The sequence below is a fragment of the Dermochelys coriacea genome, chromosome 10 (genome assembly GCF_009764565.3).
Source record: "Dermochelys coriacea isolate rDerCor1 chromosome 10, rDerCor1.pri.v4, whole genome shotgun sequence".
Lineage (NCBI taxonomy): Eukaryota > Metazoa > Chordata > Testudines > Dermochelyidae > Dermochelys > Dermochelys coriacea.
This window is the reverse complement of record NC_050077.1, coordinates 11,891,137-11,916,379: the sequence shown is the minus strand read 5'-3', so window position 1 is coordinate 11,916,379 and position 25,243 is coordinate 11,891,137. Positions and strand designations below refer to the sequence as shown.

The following is a 25,243-nucleotide window of genomic DNA, read 5'->3' as shown; positions in this document are numbered from 1 at the left end:
AAACACAGAATTATCACACACCATGTCTGCCTTGATCCACAAAGAAAGGAAGACATCAGTCATTGCATAATATTTTTACTATCAAACCAGCTGGGTCTCCTTATTTGCTAGGATAGGGTAACTGATTCTTTGCCTATTCAAAGGAGCAGGCGGTGACAACTACAACATACACACACTACCAGAGAGCAGTAAGGACCATGTCACACACAACATTGCTTCTCCCAAAATGTGATTTTTATAGTCCTGTTTAACAAATCACACTAGATTCACCAGTGAGCTGGATAAGTGAACTCCCCTTCCTTCCCTCCTCCTTTCTATTCACAATGACAGAGAGAGCAGTACAGTTTACTGCCTCTAATTAGATGATTAAATACCCCTCTAGGAGATACGATTTCACTGTGAAATTATTATTTTTAAAGGCAATCTATTTGCTTAATCTCATTTTAAACCACAAGATCATAAGTTCTTTTTAATTAAATTAAAATTCCTTTTCCTAATTTTGCGTGAGAAGAAAGAGCATTAAAAGAAACAGCACTGAGGAAACAATGCCTAAATTCCTGCCCTAACTCTCACCGTATGTGTGTTTTTATACAAAGGATCCCATTTAATCATAGACAAAACAGATTTTCTGAGGACAAAGATATCCTTTTCTCCTTTGAAGTAGCTTGGATGAAATATTATACAGCCCACTGAAAGCTTCCACTTTCAAAAAGTAAGTTTATTTGGTATGAATTCAGGTAGGACATTTCCAGTGATTTCTCCTTTTCTGAGAGAAATCAAACCACAGAGAAGAACAAATCACAACGGCTCCATGTCTTCAATACAGAAATTAGGATATGGACCACCACATGGTATGTTGCAGGAACGGACTATGATTTTTCAATCCAGAACTTTAAAAACCAATCTGTATCCTATTGTTTCACCACAAAACATATTTGTCAGCTGAAGAGTGGAAATAAGCTAACAAAAGAAATATTTTGGTAGTTTACTGGGCAACTGTTTTTATAACTGCTTGCTCAGGTCTGACACTATTCTCAAGAACCTCAAACAGCTAAGAAGATTACAACAGAATCTCAGAATTACGAACACGAGAGTTATGAACTGACCGGTCAACCACACATCTCATTTAGAATCAGAAGTATGCAATCAGGTAGCAGAGACCCAAAAATAAATAAATAAATAAATACTGTGCCTTACAGTACTGTGTTAAAAAAACTACTAAAAATAAAAGGAAAGTTTTAAAAAAGATTTGACTAGGTAAGGAAATTGTTTCTGTCCTTGTTTCATTTAAATTAAGATGGTTACAAGCAGCATTTTTCTTCTGCACAGTAAAGTTTCAAAGCTGTATTAAGTCAATGTTCAGTTGTAAACTTTTGAAAGAACAACCATAACATTTTGTTCAGCGTTACGAACATTTCAGAGTTACAAATAAAACAAACATACATACTATATAGATAGATAGATAGATAGATTATATGGGGGGGGGGAAGAGAGAGTGTGTGCGCGCGCACACAGACGCGCGTGTGTGTGTGTGTGTGTGTGTGTGTGTGTGTACATGTACACATATAGGTATCTAAAGGCTGCCAAGTGCTGTATTATCTTATCGCCTTATCAAGTGCTGTATTCTTTTTCAGAATACCTGGAATTACACAACTATGTCTACAACTACAGATATCCCATTACAGACCATACCAAAACCAGAAGTGTATAGGGCTGGGAAAATCCTATCTATGCTGCTTGTCATTTCAGTGAGCCAAGGGGAGAAATAGTTTCCTCTCATAGTTGCCAGCCACTCAGAATGCAATGCCTGCCGCAATGTGTCAAGAAAAGCGACAGTAGTTCTGTCTCTTTCTCACTTACTGGACTCTCCATGGTATCAAATACTGCAGCCAGAAAGAGATTTAACTAACACCCTCTTGTGAAACTGCTGCTTCACGCTCCAGAAAGCCCTGCTTAGTACACCATACATCACAGCCTCATTGGCTCAGCTCTGACACGGAATTACAGAACTGAGCACAGAACAATTAAAGCAAATCAAGATCTTGTAGTCAACATTCAGATTTCAAGCCTGAAGCAGTAGCAGCACATCTCCTTTCTTTTTTCTTTTTTTTGGGGGGGGGCCCACATTCCTATAGTATGCTGGAAAAAATTACTCTGCCCAATTTCAACCTTCAAATCCCAAAAATGCATCTATTTAGTAAAGCTTCATCACCACCTCCCTCACTATATCTTGTGCATAAGCTCTCATCGAGCTGAGCTACCACATAATATTACTTTCATCTCTCCTTCCTACTGTCTTGCTTCTCCCAGCTATTGGCACATCTAGTTTAGAGCCTGATCCAGTAAACATACATGTGTGTAAGTTTGCTCATGTGACCAGCCCTACTGACTTCAATGAGATTGCTAAAATAAGCGAAGTTACGAATGGGTGTCTTTGGAAGGTGCAACTCACACCTTTGTGGCTAGAGAGAAGTAATAAATCATAATTTGTCTTTAGGTAACAGTACCATCAAATTTAATACAAAAACTATCAGGGTTCTACAGGTTTTTAAAACATTCTATAGAATTTAACCAAAAATTAAAGTCCTGCTACCCAACTCCATAGATTGGTTCAAAAAATCTGTAAAAAGGATTCTAAACTAATTTCGGTAAAACTCTATTGGTTTAACTCCTACCATTGAATCTGAAAGGACTTTTACATATGGGTGATGTGACCATCTCATCGTTCCCCAAGTTCTGTTTCTCCACAGGACCATGCACACAGTATAGCACCTTTCTTCTAGTTGGGGAAGTGAGCGAGGCAGCTATCAAGGCCATTTTAAACTCCATTCAGTGGCTCAGGCACAGAAATACATCTATGGTAACATAACTTAACTCTCTTTCCTAACACAGATGCCAAGGATGACATTAAGTGATTTGTCAGCTACATAACAGCAGCCTATACAAGCACCACGCACCAGCAGGCCAGCACTGACACCCGTGCACTTACTCTGAGCAGACCCAAAGACAAGACTTAAGTCATTGTTACAGCATCCACTACACTGAGACCAAGTAGCACTGAATCATCAACTACGAGGCAGACAAGACAAGAAATAAGAGGACTGCAGGAACAGTATCTACGGGTGGGGAGAAGGGTTTGCATTCCTAAATTCTGTCTAGATGCCATACCTTGGTAAGCAGTAGCACTCGTTTCTGCAAGCGCCTGACGAGACCTTCGTGCTGCTCACGTTTTTTCTTCTCATCCAGTAGCTGGCTCTGAATCCGTAACACCTCTTCCTGTAGTTGCTGCCGAGCCTTCTCTAATATCCGGGCACTAAAAGACAGAAGATACCTGTCAGATCTTAATATTACCTCATACCCATATAGGTCAGAAAAACTTAGGGGAAGTACTAATAGCAATGGAACGTATTATCAGCATTTTTTTCAAAGAGATATTAGAAATGTCCAATGGCCAAGCTTATTGCTTAGCCCCAAAGCAATTACATTGCTTTACATGGGTAAATACTCTTCAGCATCAGTATAATAATGGATCTTAGACCTTTTAAATATTAACTAGTTAGAGAAGTGATTGCCATTAAACCTAATCTGCATTCAAGAAGAGCTAATATTTGGTTAGTAATTGTGGCAACTATCCATATGGTATTCTTGCCAGCAGCCTAGGCTGGCACATAGTTTGTGTCCTGTGACTGGGTAACAGCACTTATTTTGCAACACAGAAAGAACTCCCAGCCATGCCTGTGTAGCCAATTTCCCCTTCCTCTCAGCTCTCTGTGCAGTAAGACATCCCAAACAGCATTGACCCACATGCCTTGGGGCTGCTCTGTGCACATATCCTCTGGGCACTCTATTCCTTGCTGAGGTACTGGATAGCTGTCTATATTTATCCATAATGCATTAGTACAAGCAGTTAGGCATTATAGTAGATGTTGGCAACAAACCTGATTGATTCATGAAAAAAAGTTGCAGTATAGGAATAACTCAGCTTTATTGTAAGAGAGTTTCACAACCAGAGTACAAAAACAGTTGTATTTTCAGTGTGAACAAGCCCTGAAAATGAAAATTACTGTGTACCAAACACAAAACTTCAAGCAGAGTAAAAGCACCAATACCAGGTGTTCTTTATCATTATAAATCAAAAGAAAATAAATGAAATATCCTTCAACAAATAAAATATCACCATTATTCAGGCACTGTTTAGATATGTCAGAAAAGTGGCACTCCTACATCCTGATTGCCAGAACAATTTACGCTCTTTGGAAATTTTGCTGGGAAATTGCCACAAATCCCCAATCAGTGATTTCCCGACCTCTGATCCTTCCCTCTAACAACAAATATGCATTTTAAAACTCTAGATGAATTAAAAGGCTATTTAAAGTTCCAGTTCAATTTGGAACCATTCACAGACCAATTTGATAATCCAGCAGTGTGAAACAGATTCTTCATTTGTGTGTTCAGGTGGGAAGTTCATTAAGAGGGCTTTAAATCTGCATTTGAAAATGAATCATTTAATTACCAGAGTCCCACTATTTCCCTGGCTCTATTTTAATTAATTAGTTACACAAAAAGAAATCGGTGCTCAACAGCTTCCAAGTTGATAGGACATAGAGTGGTATCTGCCTCTCACTAACCGGCTAAAAGAAAAGGAGTACCGGTGGCACCTTAGAGACTAACAAATTTATTAGAGCATAAGCTTTCGTGAGCTACAGCTCACTTCATCGGATGCATCCGATGAAGTGAGCTGTAGCTCACGAAAGCTTATGCTCTAATAAATTTGTTAGTCTCTAAGGTGCCACCGGTACTCCTTTTCTTTTTGCGAATACAGACTAACACGGCTGCTACTCTGAAATCACTAACCGGCTGATTCCCTCTTCATCACAAGCTCAGTGCAAATGTCCCAAGTTCTATGGGATTCTAATAGAAATATCAGCATTTTTCCTAGTCAGCAAGGATTCCAGAGAGTAAACAGAGAATTTTTGTTGTGTTCATTTTTTGGATAAATCTACCATTACGATAGCCCTCTGCAAATGCACAGAAATCAATCTCTATCAAAAAGATATTCCTCAGCTGTCAACATTAGAAAGCCCCATTCCAGTCCTCTAATAGTGTGAGCCATGGGCAAGAATCCTGTGGGAAAAAAGAGTCCCAGTAAGATGTCACAAGGAGATATGTAAACCCAGATAGAACACATCAGGCTGTTAATCTATGATGAATACCACATTAACAAAACTATTGTAACCCTTTGGAGACTAAATACATGCAAACATTTATTGTCAATCTGGAAAGTTCTACTATTAAATACCACTTTCACACAAAAAACCCACCCCAACCCTTAAATAATAAAATCCTCCTATGCACATTTCAAATTACATATGATCCAGAGTGAATAACCATGTAAGATCCACCCACTGTCTGACATGATATAGAAATCCTCTCCTCCCTGCTAAATTTACTGGTTAGGTTTAAACTACTTCCAGATCTGAGCCCAATGAAGGGTTTGTTTTTTTTTTAAATTAAACTGTATGTATATCCCTCTAAGTTTTGATATTCTTTTATAAATCCTAAGTGCACTGACCGATTGTCATATTTTTTCACTTGATGCTCAGAATGAAAACAGATTCCTGCCTAGTTTCCTTGTTCACATTAATAAAAAGTATTTGCAATCCATATAACAGTAGCACTTTAGGGAGAGCACACACATCTAGCCATGTGTGCTCTTCCTCAATTGCAGTATGGGAGACAAATGAGTAAGCAGAAGAAGAATATAGCAAAGTAAATGGCCATGTAGGCAGATTGTCCATTTCTTCTGCATTCAATGGTGTTAAGAGGGAAATTGAGGTAGGTCTGTTTAGGCTTTCGGTCTCAGGTCAATTGTGCTGGTCAGTTAAAATTTAAGTCCTGGGAAGCTGATTGTCCAAGGGAAAGTAAGTAATGCAATTTCATTCCTCTGGACTGAGTTTTAGTATTCATAGGCTACAACACAATAGGAAATCCAATATTTAAAGTCCTCAGAAGTCTTCCAACACACCGCAATCTGGACTTGCCTAAGCAAAGATTGAGTCATTAAGAACAGACCAACCAGTACAGCAATCATAACAGGAACAGATGTCCTCTATAAACCAGGTTGACAATATCAAACTTACCCTCCCCAGTGACACAAATAGGATTCAAAACCAGGTTTACGGCAACAAACTCCATTATGTCACTACCCCCAGACATTCTTCTATGCTGATTGCATTTCTGGCTCTTTAATGCCACTCACTTATTCAAACCAAACTAAATTTAAAAAAAATCAAAATTCCCAAAGTTCCCTAGTTCAGTTAAACTCTGAGCATGCTGGCACTTTCCAAAACCTTTGCAAGTTCAAAGTAAATCTTCTTGGCCTTCACGTGGAAAATTTGTTTCTGTTTATCAGTCCCAATACTCCTTGCCCCAGCCACTGAATGAACTGCCAGATCTGAGAGTTCTGAACTGTTGAGAATCTCTCCTCATACTTTGCTCTTCCTTTCTACTCTTAAATATAATCTTAATGATAAAACTTCACCTTCAAGACCGTACTTAGCCTTTCAAAGAACAGCAAAGGCAGACAATGAATATAGCAGCTAAGACACATTTTAATAACCTCCTTAAAAATTACAAAAGTAGCTGTCAGCGCTCCTTCAATGAACCATAAAATTATCATTGTTTCTATCACTGAATATTTTCAGTAACCAACCTAACACCCAAAGAATACTGGGAAAACCATCACAGAGGGCAAACAAGAAGCTAGAAATATTGTTCTATACCGCCAGTCAGGGAGAAGATCACAGGGCTAACCACAGTGCACAGATGTCAAAAAAACAGAACACAGTGTGAGTGGTGCAGCAACTCAGAAGAACATGGTATGGGGACACATTGCCAGGGACAGCAGATTGGAAGGAAAATGACAAAAAAGAGTGCACTGACCACATTGCATACTATGGATGCTAAAAGTACTGTAAAAAAACAAAGGGAAAGAAGATGTCAGGGACACAGAAAAAGGAAAATGTAGGAGACAAAGTCACTGCAAGAACTACACAAGCAAAGGTAAACAGGTCACATGCCACACACTAACAAAGTGATGAAAGAAAAGCCAGGTGGGCTGCAGCAATATATTTGCTAGAGGAAAGTTATTCCCCAAATCAGGATCCAGGCTATATACATCCTTGACAAAGTGTCTGTCATCTATAAATGGCAACAGAAAACAAAGGGACCTAAGTTAAACGAGAGACTGGTAAATAAGAAGGTTTAAGTAAGCTGAAATGTCCCATTCCCTTTCCTGTTTCTCCCCAGTTTTATAAATCAACACTAGAACATGAGAGGCCAAATTGTAGCCCATCAAGATTTCATGTTGCTGACTTGACAACAGAATATTTTTGCCTGTAGCCCACCTGCATGGATCCTATCATATCTGGTCTTCTCCAATGAGTCAATGATTTTGTGTTGAAACAGCTCAGTCTCCAAGTCCAGATACAACAATGCTGTAGTTAAACAATCAGAATATGAATGACCAACACATAGAATAATAGGGGCGTGTAAGAGCAACAATGGTGATCAGCTAAGAGAAGGACGAAGAAAATGAAAAGGAAGGATAGAGGAAAAAAAAGGGCATAAGGGAAAAACCATGAGGTTGAGATCAGTGAGACAGAAAATCTTTCCCATGACAAAAAAATTTTCTGTGGTCAGACATTAAAATGCTTTTTTTTTTAAAATGGGACAATGTCAGTGTCAGGAAACTGCAGAAGCAATAAGGTTGCCCGAATCAACATATCTTAAGGCAGGCCAACTGGAAAACAAACATTTGAAAGGAGACCTTATTTGATATTAAAACCATTCCAGATTGCATATTTCCTTCAGACCCAAAGGTGGGGTTCCAAATTCAGCTTCTTCTATTGACACTATTCTGCTTCCCCTCTTCTCCACACAGCTGCCAATCATCTCTAATGGTGGTACCCATCACTGTTCTCCACCTGGGAGTTACCATCGCACTGCACACCAATGGAAGGTGGTGAGGCCCATAACTCTACCCCATCTACTACTCAGCTAGCTTACCTTTGTAAGGGGCAGTAACAATAACTAATATTGTTAATAGCTTCAGCATTGACAGGTTTCAGAGTAGCAGCCGTGTTAGTCTGTATTCGCAAAAAGAAAAGGAGTACTTGTGGCACCTTAGAGACTAACAAATTTATTAGAGCATAAGCTTTCGTGAGCTACAGCTCACTTCATCGGATGCATTTGGTGGAAAACTTTTTCCACCAAATGCATTTTCCACCAAATGCATCCGATGAAGTGAGCTGTAGCTCATGAAAGCTTATGTTCTAATAAATTTGTTAGTCTCTAAGGTGCCACAAGTACTCCTTTTCTTTTAGCTTCAGCATTGTATCTTAAACTAAAAATCACTGTATAGGTCAATGTATGCCAGAAAGTTTAGACACACCAGCTTTAGAACTATAGAAAATACAAAATGCACTGTATAATAAATACTACATTATGTAGAACCTGCAAAGGAGTCAGGAGGAAAGGAATGATGCCCACCATTCATCCTCCCATTTATTATACAACTTCAGAAAAACATCCCACCTGCCTACTCTATACTAACTCTACTTTCCTAAACAAGCACTGGTCTAGTCATCACCTACCATTCTGCCTTTCATAAACCCCAAATTACCTGAAAAGAAACAGTTCATGTCATTCCACTGTCCTACACACCAGGTAGTCTTGAGTCACACTAGGATTAGAAATAAAGGAACCTTGTAAGGACAACTCTTTTGCTGGCATAGACAGATGCAGTGAATAAAGAGCAGACTGGTGTTTAGAGCTTTACTGTGGCACAGAAAGTATATTTCATCTTTGACATTTCAGCACCCTGTGATGGGTTGTCCCCTATCAAGATGCCACCTGATGTGCTGAGATACCACTGAGCCCACCTGTTCTGTCAGCATGGGCCCCCTTTAAGCTGTCTTGCTGAGCCAGGCTCTTAAGCCTCCTCTAGCACACACACAGTCTGGGTCACCCCCTGCTGCAGAGAGAGACAGACACTGAGATCAGCTCTGGGAAGAATCAGCTTAAGGGACTTGCCCCAGCACTCAGGTATCCAATTCCCTTGGATTGCAGACCCAAAGGCATATTGTTTTGCAACTGTAGAGAAATCTATACAACAAGCTCACAAATTCGCCCCCTCCCTCAGTGTGGAGGAAGATATGCACAACTCTTCCCTCCCCCACCCAGTTAGAAATTACAGAAACTGGGTTTAATAATAAACAAGTTTTATTACTACAAAAGGCAGATTTTAAGTAGTTAAAGGGGTAGCAAACAGAACAAAGCAGCTTACTGAGCAAATAAAACAAAACACACAAACTAAGCTTGATTCACTAAACAAACAGGTTACAAAATGTAATTTCTCACCCTAAATGTTGAATTAAGAAGGATGCAGAATTTCTATAGCTCAGAGTTCTAGTTATTTCTTCTTACAGACTGGACCCCTGTCTCAGTTGGACTCACTCCTGCCTTTCCCTTCAGGTAGTCTCTTTTGTCCCTTCAGGTTCTCTCAGCAGTCCTTCTTGGGTAGGCCATGGAGGAGAGTCTGGAATGCCTTCCTTCCCAGCCCTAAATAGAATTTACATAAGGTAGGAAGCCTTTTGTTTCCCAAACTTGACCTCCTCCTCCTGCGAGTGGAAAATTACTAGAAGTCCAAGATAGTGTTTAGTACCAGATGGCAGGACCCCTGGACCTAGTAGTGTCACAGCTAGTCCCAGGGACTCTCAGGAAGAAAAGAGATTAGTATCTTCACAGTCTTGTTGTTTCTTCCTAATGGGCCGTCAGGGCTCTGATGGCTGGTTATCTGGTAGGTGTCTTCCAAATACACACACAACTGTAATTGTTACATAGTCAACATTCCTAACTTCAGATACAGAAATGATACATGCATACAAATTGGATAACCACATTCAGTAAATCATAACCTTTCCAATGATATCTTACATGAGCCATCTTGCATACAGTATATCTCATTTATATCATATCCATATCCTAAACATATTTTCATAAAGAATATGGAGTGTAACATCACATACCCCTCCAAGTGAACTTAGTGTACAGGAAAGAATAGGAATGAACACAGAAATCCTGTGTACTCCCAGGTGCTACAGCCTTACTTCTGCCCCCTAACTGAAAAATTATAATGATTCACTGGAATCAAAGGCCAATTTACATCAGGAAACTTTTACCTCCCTACACTATGAGGTCAACCTGATTGCTACAATGGAACTATTCGCATGGAAACAGACAACACAAACAGTTTTTGTGTCCCAGCTTCAGACCCCACAGCAACAAAGTATAATACATTAAAGGGGCCCTTTCACAATTTGACGGTCATAGTGGCCCTAATCTCAACAATGGTCTGAATCTTCACCAGCATCTTAGTTTCTAGAATCTATTAACATATTTGTAACATATACTTGTTGAAACAATGCGGCGCCACCAAGAATTTTGTATGTTTACCCACCTCACACTGCTTCCCAGAGTGAAACTAGCCACAGGAAGATTGAAGCTGATTGTTGAAGATGCGAGGACCATGATAGAGAAGTTTATTTTGTCTTTATAAACCAGTATAAGCCACTACAGGCTTTTGCTATACCAGAGAAGTGTGGTCAATTGGCCTGATCACATGCCTGGGAAACAGGAACACCTGTGTCCTACCTCTGCACTGCTAGCCTTGCCATCCAAACCTGAACCCCAATTTTAAAATGGGGATAATACCTCTGAGTGGGAGTTGTGAGGGTTAATCAGTCCATGCTTGTGAAATTCTTTAAAAATAAGCACCCCTATATAATTGTCAAGCTTTGCTATTATTAGTTGTAAATATCAATCTGGACTAAGAATCACACAGACCAACATTTTCAAATAAATTTCAGGGAGATTTGTGATGGTGGGTGGGCCAAATTTTACAGCGTGTAGAGTAGCTATCTGGTCCACGGGGCTGCAGCGCCATTCTGGTTTCACCCAGAAAAAAGGTCACCGGGCCATTGTCTGGGTACCCCCACACACTCTGACTTCACAGCGCATTCTGATGTATATGTGTGGCTGATGCATACGACTCTGGGTAACAAAGCAGAATTTTTGAATTTGGCATAAATGGATGCTTGTAGTTATATGTATGTGGGAAATAACATTATTAAATGAGGAGTCAAGAGTTTTTTGGTTGTAAAAAGGAATCTCCCTAATTTACAGGAGACTTGGTCAATACACTAAGTGGTATCTGACACACACAGCTCAGCAGAGGAGTTGAGTGACTTGCTCAAGGTGACCCATTGAGCCAGAAACAAAACCCAGCCCCCTCGGTTCCTAGTGCTGTGCTTTAGCCAATGAGTCACACTGAACTGGGTCCCTTTGGATATCCAAACCTTTGGGCCGTGTACTTACTCCCATGTGTAATAGTGATTGGAGGGAAAGTTGGCCAACTTCTCCCCACCTCTTCCCAACAGCTGTGTGCCAATAAGGAAATACAAGGAGTCTTCAGAGAGTTTGCCATGCTTAAAAGTGAGAACCACCTGTATCTTCTTTTTTGGTTATCGCTCCAGCCATCAGGGTCCAAGCATTCCGTGGAGACCTTGGGAGCTTGGGCATGTGAAAGAAAACTTCCTGAGAAAGGAAAGTGAACCGAAAAACACCCCAAGCAAACAAACAAAAGGAAGTTCAAGAGAAACCCTGTCCTCCTCGGTTGTAACACAAGCAGCCTTTTGGCAGCTGGCTTTATTTGCACCATCTAATTCTGATTCTAAATGCTTCAGAGTGTCACTACAGTTCTTCTTTTGAAAACAAAAGATCAAAACAACTAAAGCCAAGCTGAGAATGAAAGAAAGCAAAGACTGAAATAATTACTAATCAAAGGAGAAGCCCATTTATGGGATGGCGAAGCCACGGGCCAGCTCTACCCAGTAATTTTTCTCCATGTCACCTCTGATGAGTTTTATATTTCTAACATTTCATCAATTTGCATCACCAAATTCAATTTGCATTCACAGATAAACAGAGAGAGAATGGTAAATACTCTCATCTGACCTTGAAGCGTGAGAGAAAATTGCCCTCACAATTTCAATTCAATCCCAACCATAATGAATAATGCAATTTGCCCCATCAGTTACCAACCAGTAATCACACACTTGTGTGCTGGAGAAACACTCTCATGCCAGGCAGGAGATGAAGCGAGCCAATGCCTGACACTTTTTGTCCTGAGCTCTCACCAGCCCTGTTGCACGTCCCTGTCAGTACTGTTCCAGCCAACTGTCTGCTCACAGGGGGATAATGCCCTGAGAGAGGCACCATTGCACATCTCTGCCTGGAGGATTTCAGCTGACTGCATTGTTGAAGTGGAGACTGAGAGGGCTATGACCCACAGAGAGGTTATTTTCTCACCCCTTTCACAATTTCTGTTAACAGCGCTGGAGAGAGGGAATAAAATGGGGACCAGCCCACCTTGGCCACCTTTTTGGACCCAAGACTATGCAGGGGGCTTCCCCTACTCTAGAGGCACTAGGACACAAGCGATGCTTTCTCCCACAAGGAAAAACTGCAGAGAGGAGCCAGCCAGAGACTTGAACTGATAGGAGCAAAAAGTAGAAGCCTCTAGACAATCAGAGAACTTTCTGGCAGAACCGTTTTGGCAGACTCTCTTCTACCCTGTGATGACTCTTCATTCCACCCTCTCCCTCCCTATCTCCCCACCTCAGTTTCACTTCACCCCATACCTGCCCCTCTCGCTCCTCTTCTCCCCTGTCCTGTCCCCCTCACCCCTCCTTCCCTTCTCTTTACACTTAGCAGATCCCCTTCCTAACTAAACCTACCACACACATCCAAAAATGTGGGACTAACATGATATTTGCATCCATCACTTTGTTCACTCTGCTTGTGTGTTCTAGCTCTGCCCACATCCTGTAGGTCTTGTCTATCTATAATGTAAGCTCTTTGGGGCAGAGATTGTCTACTATTTTATAGTGCATGGCACAATGGGGCCTCACTCTTGGTTGGCCATTAGGCATTTCTGTAATAAACATGATTATAGTAATATTAGCTGAAAATTTCCCTGTACTGCTCCAAATCTGATCAACACTATCCTTCTCCTCCAGCTGTCAGGCCCAGAACTCAAGTCCACAGTGTCCATATAAAGAGGAGATACACAGGGCAGACAGCTGGGGGCTCAAAGATCAAGAGCAACTGCAAATGTTCTAGGGTTCTGTTATAGAGCCAAAGTAATATATACAGTGAGAGGAGAATCATCATTCTGGAAAGAGCAGTCTGAGAGTTGAGGAGGCTGCGGGGCATAAAGGGGCAGGGGACTGACAGAGAGGAGAGAAGAAGGAAAATCTGCCTGGAGATTGGGAATGAAAGGAGGAGGGAAACAGGAAAACAGAACTGACTTGTCAGTAAACGAATCTGTTGAAATTCTACACTCTTGACAATAGGATAATAGCTTATTTCAATAAAATAAAGAGAGGGTCAGAAAGTGTTTGGATGATAAACACAAAACCTTAAACCCTCCATTGCAATCTAACGACAAGGAGCCCTTACAGACTCGTGACTCATTACTGCTTCATGAAGGCTCCACACAACTGTCTGTGACGACCTTTTCCAATCAGACTTCATTTCCAATGTGTATTATAGTATTCCAGCATGAAATGAGCATCATACACTGATGTTCACTCACATTTTCTAGCTGAATGCTTTTCTTAGGCTACTGAATGCATTTATAGAAACAGCATTGTCTGAAAGAATACTTGAAAAATTATTCTTTTACAGCTGGGACCCCAATCATAATTCTGAGTAAAATGCAAGGCTGTTGCCCGGAACTAAACACTGGCCTTTTGGCTCTAAAAGTCTGACTCAAGATGCAATAAGTATGAAGATCACAACTAGAGCGACCAGATGTCCCAATTTTATAGGGACAGTCCCAATATTTGGGGCTTTGTCTTATATACATGCCTATTATCCTCTACCTCGGTCCCGATTTTTCACATCTGATCCTAATAGATACTTGTCCAAAACAGATAACCAGCGCACAATTGGGCACCACTGACCGTATCTGTCCAGAATAGATGGTTAGGATCAAAGGGCAGAGATGATTGGAAAGGCATCTAGCTAACTACGAGAAATGCTTACATATAGTCAGTGTTTTCTGTCCTTAACTATCATAGGGTCAAATTAATTTCACTACACATCTCTTTCATCCTCCCCAGAACATCAAAAAGGGCTTTCACTTGTTTGGACAGCAGTGACTGAAGCCATTTTCTGAACTTTATAGCAAAGCAGTCCAGAGTGATAGTAACTGCACTAAATATAGCAGAACAGGAGGCTGCTGTTCTATTGAAATGTAATGAATGAAGAATATTAAAAAAAAAAATTTTTAAAACAACCAATCTTAAACAAATGCCTCCTAAAAGCCTGCTTTGTCAACCACTGGGCAACTCTGGATTTCACAACGTATACCTCACTCCCAGAGAAGTCACTCCAGAGCTCTTTGGGGCCTCCGTTAAATTTAATATTGACTTGCACCAGCATTTTCACCTGTGCAAAGTGAATGTAACATTACGAGGTCAGAATCGTAGCATTTTACGCCCATGTTTAAAGTAAAAGAGGTAGAGTGGATAGTTCCCCTGCCGCCTTGGCTGGTGCAACAAGAGCTACCTCGCTTGTTGCAATCTACTTTAAACACTTTTCACATCCACTTTACTCAGCAATAAAGGTGGATGAAAATCGGGCCTTAAGTGCCTGGTATCAGCCATCCACTTAAAGAGAGCTGGAATCTGTTCAAAGGAGAACAATCTGAATGAGTATCAAACTGATTACTTGTAGTTGCGTCTGTTTGAAATGACTCACTTTTCTACAAGCCCACTTTTCATAGATCCTGGATACACAGTGCGACTATAATCTCTTATTCTGCTTGCCACTTATGCCCCAGATAGCTAAGCATTGACAAACCTCTTCTCAAAGCCACCACATGTTGTAGTGGCAATTCTTTTTACTTTGGAAGGATAGGATCCAATGTTATAGGATGCTAAATTAAAGAACAGTTAATGGAATCCTACCACCCCTACTCCTCAAGGAGCTTCAAATCCACAGCATGCCTTATATGACCCAGAAAATAGAAACCCAAGGTCACTGTGTTACTTGGGTCTTTCACTGGGTTGACACTTCTTGCAAGTTATCCGCAGGACACAAAATTCTACTCACTACCAGCTTCATCCCACCCAACTGGCCTAAAGAGCCTTTTAAACCAACACCAGGCCACAAGAATAAACTATCTTGTATAGAAGAATGAACTGTCAGAGCAACTAAATTCAGAGCTCAATTACATCAATTCTACTGCATCCAAATTTCTAAATGACTAATAAAACAACATTACATACCATGATGCCTCCCAGCAATGAATATTTCAGACAGAAATCAGTCAGATGGAGGAGTAAATGGCCCTTACACTGAGATTTTATGTTTCAAGATCTCTACTGGATGAGCAGAAAGGTCAGGCTCTTTATTTTTCTCTGAAGCTGTGATAAGAAGGTGAACTTCAGAGATGTAGCAACCAAAACATTGAAAGCAGATGAAAGCACAGGGCACCCTGGATGCAAATCTCTCCTAGAGTCAATTGCTGTGGTTTTGTCTACTGCAGAAACACATATGTATATTTATTAATACAAAAAAACCCACCCTTATTTGCAATCCAGTTAGCAACACACAACATCCCTGACAATCCCCAAAAGCCAGGCAATTAAAATACATGCCCTCTCCCATAAGTATACCTCTTACCATTACCAAGACTACCATACACCACAAACCACATACACCATACTGTTAATTCTCTCTGTCTGTCTGCACACATGCCTTTACCAGATTATTCTTACCCAACTCTTGTAGTTTCGAATGATGGGCATAACAATTGGTGGTTTGGGAAGCGGTTAGTTAAGTAAACGGGTACATGCAAAAGGTCAGGTAAAAGGGTGATAGAAGACTGGTGCTGTAGGAGGCAGAGCTAAGATTGTGGTGCCTGGTCTGTTGCATAGAGTAGTTAGGATAAGGGTAGTGTGTAGAGAAGAAGAAATTCTGTCACCAAATCAATCATGCTAATCTGTGCCCAGCCCCCAATCAGATTTGTTTGCACAGCACAAACATTCTGTTGTAACGGGATGAATGGACAAAAAGGACTCTGAATCTAATCTTTTTTTCAATATACCTGCCCCAGATTTACTCAGGATCCACTTCTCTCTATGAAATTGTGTGTAGATGGACAATGATCTTTTTAAGACATTTCAGTCAACAAATGAAAAGAAGGAAAGAAAAGAAGCCAAGGAAAAATCTTAGACAGAGCCCAACTAACAACATCCTACTTGCCCAAGGTATTGATAGCTGTTTCATTATCACAATACCTTATATCAGCCTACACAGTAAGATTAAGAGTAGATTAGTGCCTGGCTTGGAAAACTTTAAGGCCCTTTACTTATATCTTTTTAAATAGTTCTCTATTTCATCTTTCTGGAGGTAAAGCAGAGAAGGAACATAATTCTGCTGCCAACCTTATTTTTGTAATAAAACCCTATTACAAGGAAAAAGAGTTATTTTCCCTCACTCATATCCTGGAAGTGTGTGAAGGTGGGAATATCCATCTGTAAAGAAGAGTGTATGTGTGCCTTAAATGAGAGTGCGCACGTGCCAGGAGAGCACATACACAAGGGGGAAAATTTGTTACAAAAACTACAACAGGAATCCACACTGCTCGCTCTCTGGAGCTATCCAACATCCCAATTAGCAGCTCTGATATTTCTGTACCCTACATCTCCCACAATCAATACAGACACTTTGGTATCCAACAGTAGATTGTCTATTCTCCCTTCAATTGTCACCTGTGTTCCATTATAATCTTCCCTGCTGCCTCCATTTTACCTGATTAATAAAGTCCTTCCTCCCTGTTTCTTTCCTCATTGATTTTGCTGTCCCCTACATAAACAAGAGAAGTCAATGCAGTGAAGGGTGGCACTTGCTTGGAGACCTCGCCATAAAAATACCTCCTGAAACCCCATTTCCCCCCACCCCCTCTCCCTGCATAATAGGGATCTGTGGTTGAAGGCACTTCTAGGTAGTGGCATGGTCATAAAATGTAACTTGTGTCCTACTTCACTGTAGCTGACAAACCCTCCACTCCCTGTCAATGCGCTAATGAAAAAAGAAAACTTCTAAATAGCTTCTGATATTTTTGCATTGAGAAGTGAAAAGGAGAAAGTGAGCTATTTGAGCAATGTTTCCATTTAATTCCCCACACCCCTAAAGAACCAAGAAGAAAAAGGGAATGCTCCTGCACAATCACCGTATCAGCCAAGCAGCTCAGTTCTTAATCTCCACCTCCTCCGTGTTCCCTGCCTTGGGGGCCTGGAAAGTTGACACTTGACTTGAAAAATGCCAACCCTAAGTAGTTTATTTCCTTTTGAATTTAAGAACTGACTGAGACAGGAGTGACCTTTAAAAGGGCAGGGTTAGTTCCTGTAGGCATTGATAAAAGTGTTCTCGGCTTACACAGTAGGGAGAGGTACTAAGCAAACACCCACTTCTCACCACAGGCAAGCAGAACACAATGCTCCCCCAATGTTCCATCAGTTATGGGACACTAGACTGGAGACCTGGTGACCCAATTTGCAAGGCTTGAGAAAAGAAGATGAATTGTGCAATGATGCTAATCCTATAATCCAATTTAGAAAGAGTAAACTCTAGACAGCAGTCATAACCTCAGAAAGACTGACAATCACAAGTGGTAGATTAGGCCACAAGACATCAGAACCTAGAATCTGGAACCAAACCACTGAAATTAGAGAACAAAATAAGACAAGTGTGATTGTTACTTGTAGTGTAGGGCAGGGCACCAGGAGTTAGGACTCTGATTCTATTTTTTAACAGTTAATTGACTTAATGTAACCTTGGCCAAGTCACAATTTCTGTGACTCAGTTTGCCCATATGTAAAAAGGGAGTGATCGTATTTTATAAGGTGCAAACATTCTGTAAAGCTCATTCATGTTTTCTGAAGAAAGGCACTGTGGAAGTGTGAGATAAATAATAGATAATGCTTTTTTGCCACACTAACAGCCAGAACACTCCCCTTTTCAAACCCACCATATAGTTAACCCCATCAGATACTCAACTAAAGACAATTCAGGATTTTGTTTCAATAAGAAGACAGCCTAAGAATTCTGACAAAAGGAAATTCATGAGGAGCATATCTGGAGCTCATATGGATAGAGGAATATATTGAAGAATGGCAAATAAGCTTGTTTTTCTGTCATGTTAATAGTACTTACAACCTATATAGCATTTTGAATATATAAAACGCTACACAGACATTAACTAAGTCAGAGGTGGGCAAACTACAGCCTGCAGGACGCTCAGCTCCTGGCCCTGGAGTCTCGCCCCCGGCCCCTCCCCTGCTATTTGCCCTCCCCATAGCCTCAGCTCATTGCGCCGCCGGCACAATGCTCTGGGCGGCGGGGCTGTGAGCTCCTGGGGCAGCGCAGCTGCAGAGCCTGGCCTGACCGGTACTCTGTGCTGTGCAGTGGCATGACTGGCGCACCGCCAGCCATCAGTGCTCCAGGCAGCGCAGTAAGGGGACAAGGAGCAGGGGGGGTTGGATAAAGGGCAGGGGAGTTCGGGGAGGTGGTCAGGGGGTGGATAGGGGTCAGGGCAGACAGAGGATGGGGAACAGGGGGGTTGAATGGGTCAGGAGTCCCGAGGGAACAGTCAGGAAGGAGAAGGGGGGTTGGATGGGGTGGCGGGGGGCAGTCAGGGGCAGAGGTTAGATGCGACGGGTTCTGGGGGGGCAGTCAGGAAGGAGAGGAGAGGTTCGATGGGATGGCGAGGGGCAGTCAGGGACAGGGGTTACAGGGGCAGTCACGGAGCGGGGGGCATTGGATGGGGTAGGAGTCCCGAGGGGGAGGGCACTGTCAGGGGGCAAGAAGCAGGGAATGGGAGCGAAGGCCGGTCCACGCCTGGCTGTTTGGGGAGGCACAGCCTCCCCTAACCGGCCCTCCATACAACTTCCGAAACCTGATGCGGCCCTCAGGCCAAAAAGTTTGCTCACCCCGAACTAAGTACTCCTCACCACATTTCTGTAAGGCAAGTAGGCATCACCACTCTGTCAATGTGTAAGGTAGGCAAAGAAGGATGAGGGAGTTGCCCAGGGTCACACAGCAAGTCATTGACATAGCTGGGATTTAAATTCAGGAGTTTTTGGTTACTGATGTTCTAGATGATGATGCCTTCTAGTAATTTCAGAAAACTCCAATTGACAGTATGAAGTATACGCAAAAAGAAAAGGAGTACTTTTGGCACCTTAGAGACTAACAAATTTATTAGAGCATAAGCTTTCGTGAGCTACAGCTCACTTCATCGGATGCATTTGGTGGAAAAAACAGAGGAGAGATTTATATACACACACACAGAGAACATGAAACAATGGGTTTATCATACACACTGTAAGGAGAGTGATCACTTAAGATAAGCCATCACCAGCAGCAGGGGGGGAAAGGAGGAAAACCTTTCATGGTGACAAGCAAGGTAGGCTAATTCCAGCAGTTAACAAGAATATCAGAGGAACAGTGGGGGGTGGGGTGGGAGGGAGAAATACCATGGGGAAATAGTTTTACTTTGTGTAATGACTCATCCATTCCCAGTCTCTATTCAAGCCTAAGTTAATTGTATCCAGTTTGCAAATTAATTCCAATTCAGCAGTCTCTCGTTGGAGTCTGTTTTTGAAGCTTTTTTGTTGAAGTATAGCCACGCTTAGGTCTGTGATCGAGTGACCAGAGAGATTGAAGTGTTCTCCAACTGGTTTTTGAATGTTATAATTCTTGACGTCTGATTTGTGTCCATTCATTCTTTTACGTAGAGACTGTCCAGTTTGGCCAATGTACATGGCAGAGGGGCATTGCTGGCACATGATGGCATATATCACATTGGTAGATGCGCAGGTGAACGAGCCTCTGATAGTGTGGCTGATGTGATTAGGCCCTATGATGGTATCCCCTGAATAGATATGTGGACAGAGTTGGCAACGGGCTTTGTTGCAAGAATAGGTTCCTGGGTTAGTGGTTCTGTTGTGTGGTGTGTGGTTGCTGGTGAGTATTTGCTTCAGATTGGGGGGCTGTCTGTAAGCAAGGACTGGCCTGTCTCCCAAGATCTGAGAGAGCGATGGCTCGTCCTTCAGGATAGGTTGTAGATCCTTGATGATGCGTTGGAGAGGTTTTAGTTGGGGGCTGAAGGTGATGGCTAGTGGCGTTCTGTTGTTTTCTTTGTTGGGCCTGTCCTGTAGTAGGTGACTTCTGGGTACTCTTCTGGCTCTGTCAATCTGTTTCTTCACTTCAGCAGGTGGGTATTGTAGTTGTAGGAATGCATGATAGAGATCTTGTAGGTGTTTGTCTCTGTCTGAGGGGTTGGAGCAAATGCGGTTATATCGTAGCGCTTGGCTGTAGACAATGGATCGAGTGGTATGATCTGGATGAAAGCTAGAGGCATGTAGGTTGGAATAGCGGTCAGTAGGTTTCCGATATAGAGTGGTGTTTATGTGACCATCGCTTATTAGCACCGTAGTGTCCAGGAAGTGGATCTCTTGTGTGGACTGGTCCAGGCTGAGGTTGATGGTGGGATGGAAATTATTGAAATCATGGTGGAATTCCTCAAGAGCTTCTTTTCCATGGGTCCAGATGATGAAGATGTCATCAATGTAGCGCAAGTAGAGTAGGGGAACATGGCTGCATGGCTGAACACAGCCTCAGAAACAACTCTGACATCATAATCAAAAAGGCTGACAAAGGAGGTGCTGTCGTCATCACGAATAGGTCGGAGTATGAACAAGAGGCTACTAGGCAGCTCTCCAACACCACTTTCTACAAGCCATTACCTTCTGATCCCACTGAGAGTTACCAAAAGAAACTACAGCATTTGCTCAAGAAACTCCCTGAAAAAGCACAAGAACAAATCCGCACAGACACACCCCTGGAGCCCCGACCTGGGGTATTCTATCTGCTACCCAAGATCCATAAACCTGGAAATCCTGGACGCCCCATCATCTCAGGCATTGGCACCCTGACAGCAGGATTGTCTGGCTATGTAGACTCCCTCCTCAGGCCCTTCGTTACCAGCACTCCCAGCTATCTTCGAGACACCATCGATTTCCTGAGGAAACTACAGTCCATTGGTGATCTTCCTAAAAACACCATCCTAGCCACTATGGATGTAGAAGCCCTCTACACCAACATTCCACACAAAGATGGACTACAAGCCGTCAGGAACAGTATCCCCGATACTGTCACGGCTAACCTGGTGGCAGAACTTTGTGACTTTGTCCTGACCCATAACTATTTCACATTTGGTGACAATGTATACCTTCAAATCAGCGGCACTGCGATGGGTACCCGCATGGCCCCACAGTATGCCAACATTTTTATGGCTGACTTAGAACAACGCTTCCTCAGCTCTCGTCCCCTAATGCCCCCTGGAGGAATTCCACCATGATTTCAACAATTTCCATCCCACCATCAACCTCAGCCTGGACCAGTCCACACAAGAGATCCACTTCCTGGACACTACGGTGCTAATAAGCGATGGTCACATAAACACCACCCTATATCGGAAACCTACTGACCGCTATTCCTACCTACATGCCTCTAGCTTTCATCCAGATCATACCATTCGATCCATTGTCTACAGCCAAGCGCTACGATATAACCGCATTTGCTCCAACCCCTCAGACAGAGACAAACACCTACAAGATCTCTATCATGCATTCCTACAACTACAATACCCACCTGCTGAAGTGAAGAAACAGATTGACAGAGCCAGAAGAGTACCCAGAAGTCACCTACTACAGGACAGGCCCAACAAAGAAAACAACAGAACGCCACTAGCCATCACCTTCAGCCCCCAACTAAAACCTCTCCAACGCATCATCAAGGATCTACAACCTATCCTGAAGGACAAGCCATCGCTCTCTCAGATCTTGGGAGACAGGCCAGTCCTTGCTTACAGACAGCCCCCCAATCTGAAGCAAATACTCACCAGCAACCACACACCACACAACAGAACCACTAACCCAGGAACCTATCCTTGCAACAAAGCCCGTTGCCAACTCTGTCCACATATCTATTCAGGGGATACCATCATAGGGCCTAATCACATCAGCCACACTATCAGAGGCTCGTTCACCTGCGCATCTACCAATGTGATATATGCCATCATGTGCCAGCAATGCCCCTCTGCCATGTACATTGGCCAAACTGGACAGTCTCTACGTAAAAGAATGAATGGACACAAATCAGACGTCAAGAATTATAACATTCAAAAACCAGTTGGAGAACACTTCAATCTCTCTGGTCACTCGATCACAGACCTAAGAGTGGCTATACTTCAACAAAAAAGCTTCAAAACAGACTCCAACGAGAGACTGCTGAATTGGAATTAATTTGCAAACTGGATACAATTAACTTAGGCTTGAATAGAGACTGGGAATGGATGAGTCATTACACAAAGTAAAACTATTTCCCCATGAAGAAAAGGAGTACTTGTGGCACCTTAGAGACTAACAAATTTATTAGAGCATAAGCTTTCGTGAGCTACAGCTCACTTCATCGGATGCATTTGTTAGTCTCTAAGGTGCCACAAGTACTCCTTTTCTTTTTGCGAATACAGACTAACACGGCTGCTACTGTGAAACCTATTTCCCCATGGTATTTCTCCCTCCCACCCCACCCCCCACTGTTCCTCTGATATTCTTGTTAAGTGCTGGAATTAGCCTACCTTGCTTGTCACCATGAAAGGTTTTCCTCCTTTCCCCCCCCTGCTATTGGTGATGGCTTATCTTAAGTGATCACTCTCCTTACAGTGTGTATGATAAACCCATTGTTTCATGTTCTCTGTGTGTGTGTATATAAATCTCTCCTCTGTTTTTTCCACCAAATGCATCCGATGAAGTGAGCTGTAGCTCACGAAAGCTTATGCTCTAATAAATTTGTTAGTCTCTAAGGTGCCACAAGTACTCCTTTTCTTTTTGCGAATACAAACTAACATGGCTGCTACTCTGAAAAGTATGAAGTATTACTCTGACATCAGAAGTAGCAGAAAAGAAATGCTTCCAATATAGGATGAACCTACTTAAGGATACACATGACTTTTACAAGGAGTTCCTAAGGCTGCTTTGGCCAGCATGTGCTATTTCTTTTCTGAATAGAAAGTTTATTTTAGACTTTCCAAGGCAAATAGACAGACACCCGTACAACGTAGGGTTATTGAAGTTATTGAAGTTATTCATAATTAAGCAGACCTGTAAGCAGTTGTATAGTTTAGTCTGAAGTCTTGAAAAAAATTAGAGGAGAGGAGAAAGGGAAGTGGTAATTTGTTCTGGAGATGGGATCAGAGTCAAAGGAAAACTGTAGTTTTCAGTCAGGTATATTATTTCAGAGGGAGAGATTTTCAAAGGTGGAACCTAACCCACATTTCAAGTCAATGGGAGTTTGGCATCTAACTTTTATTTGTGCCTTTGAAAAAGTCTTCCCCCAAGTATCAGTGCTGCACTAAGAGTATACATATAATACTTTTCAATCCACCATTTTTAGAAATAGCCTTCATTGTTTTATCATGTGTGGTACTGCCATTTTTCTGACTGATACTTCAGACTGGGCTTTCTGCTGAACAGATGATCGCTGTGGGTCACAGAAAAAGGTGCTCACCCCTGGAATTCTTGAGAAAAGCTTACACTTTCCACGCTATTTATTTTAAATAGTTGATTTAACAGTGTTTAGCCATCAACTTTTGTTGTGATTCACAAAATTACAAGTCTGAAAAACATACACCCCAAGCATAGAGAGTTTAGTTAACATCTGTATGGTGGTTTGAAAATGTAAAGCACTAGTTTTCATACTGTAATTGTATAAGTATTATAAACTACATTTCCCTGGTCTTAACCCACATGACTAAACATTACAGGGCAATAGGAAACTGCCATCTTATTATATGATGTGTTTCAAGATTTTTTCTAATTGGAGATGGAAATTAAGGTGATTAATACCAGTGCAATTTTCCTTTAGCAAGCTCTCTCTCCAGATCAATTCTCTCGAGCAAGAAGAAAAAAATTTGGGGGGAGGGGATTCTATTTTATTTTATTCACAAGAATCTGGACTCTCTGGAGAGAGAAAGGCAGAGAAAGCACATTGGGTGAGTGGTTAGAGTAAAATTATGGTGTTTCCAAAAAAAATTTAAAAAAATAAAAATTCTGCTGTGTTAAATAATTCTTACATGCAATTTCCTGAGTGCAGTTTTCAAAGAAGGAAACACTTATTCTACCTTTGTTGCTTTTCTTAAATGAGACAAGTTGGTTGTTGTTGGGGGCAGGGAGAGAGAGGGTGTTCCTTCAAGAGGAAGGTGCAAGAAGAAAATGGGAACTAGTATTCGGCAACTCGGCATCCTGCACTTCACATCCTCTCCAGTCACTTTGCAGAATGTCAGGAGGATTTGCAACTGCAATAAGTTAGAGTTATTCCAGATACTTCCGAGGGGTCTTAATGACTCAAAACAGGGAGCTGGTATTCTCCCGGCCTTTTACATAATGACTGAGACAGAAAACAAGTTCCGCAAAGAACAAACAGCTCCAGGAGCTCCAGCTTAGGCACAATGAACAATCACTCTCTGTCTCTTTCATTACAGATGGCCTACAGACAGGATTCAACAGTGCTTTCACTGGAGAGACTAGGGAATGCACCGATATCCATCACTGGTGCATTTATACAGTTACTGCCACAGTTGCAAATTGTGATATCACTATCACTGGAGCTCAAACAACAAATCACCAAAGGAAGCAGGCTAGTTAAAAAGGAGAAAGCTTCTAGCTGCACAATTTCTTTGTTGAAAATACTTTTAAAGTATTGCCATCTGTCTGTGAGATTACCACTCTCAAAATCTGGATTCATACATTACAGACAGATATCTGCTACAGCAAATGTGCCAGATTGCGTGCGTCTTCTCCAAATCTTAAAATATGTGTGTTAGAACAAATGGATGAATTAACAGTTTCATGAAACTGATGCAAGAATGGTTTCATGAAACCATGAAAATATTCATTTTTTACATAATTAAAATTCTTCTGAGTCTTGCACAAATATATTAAACCAGCCATCTTATCAAATTCATCAACCCAGTGAAAAAAGAATT

At 41.7% G+C, this 25,243-nt stretch overlaps 1 protein-coding gene across 12 annotated transcripts in view; it reads right to left on the bottom strand.

The window, feature by feature from the left end:
- Positions 1 to 25,243, bottom strand: part of MAD1L1 (mitotic arrest deficient 1 like 1) — a 551,618-nt gene that overhangs the window by 380,939 nt on the left and 145,436 nt on the right. For all 12 annotated transcript variants that reach the window (XR_006274883.1, XM_038419935.2, XM_043494295.1 and 9 more), the window contains one exon: positions 3,169 to 3,313. Coding sequence is in view for 11 of the 12 variants with exons in the window: in XM_038419935.2 (XP_038275863.1) it covers positions 3,169 to 3,313 (145 nt within the window). In the remaining variant the exon portion in view is untranslated. The remainder of the gene's footprint in view (positions 1 to 3,168; positions 3,314 to 25,243) is intronic.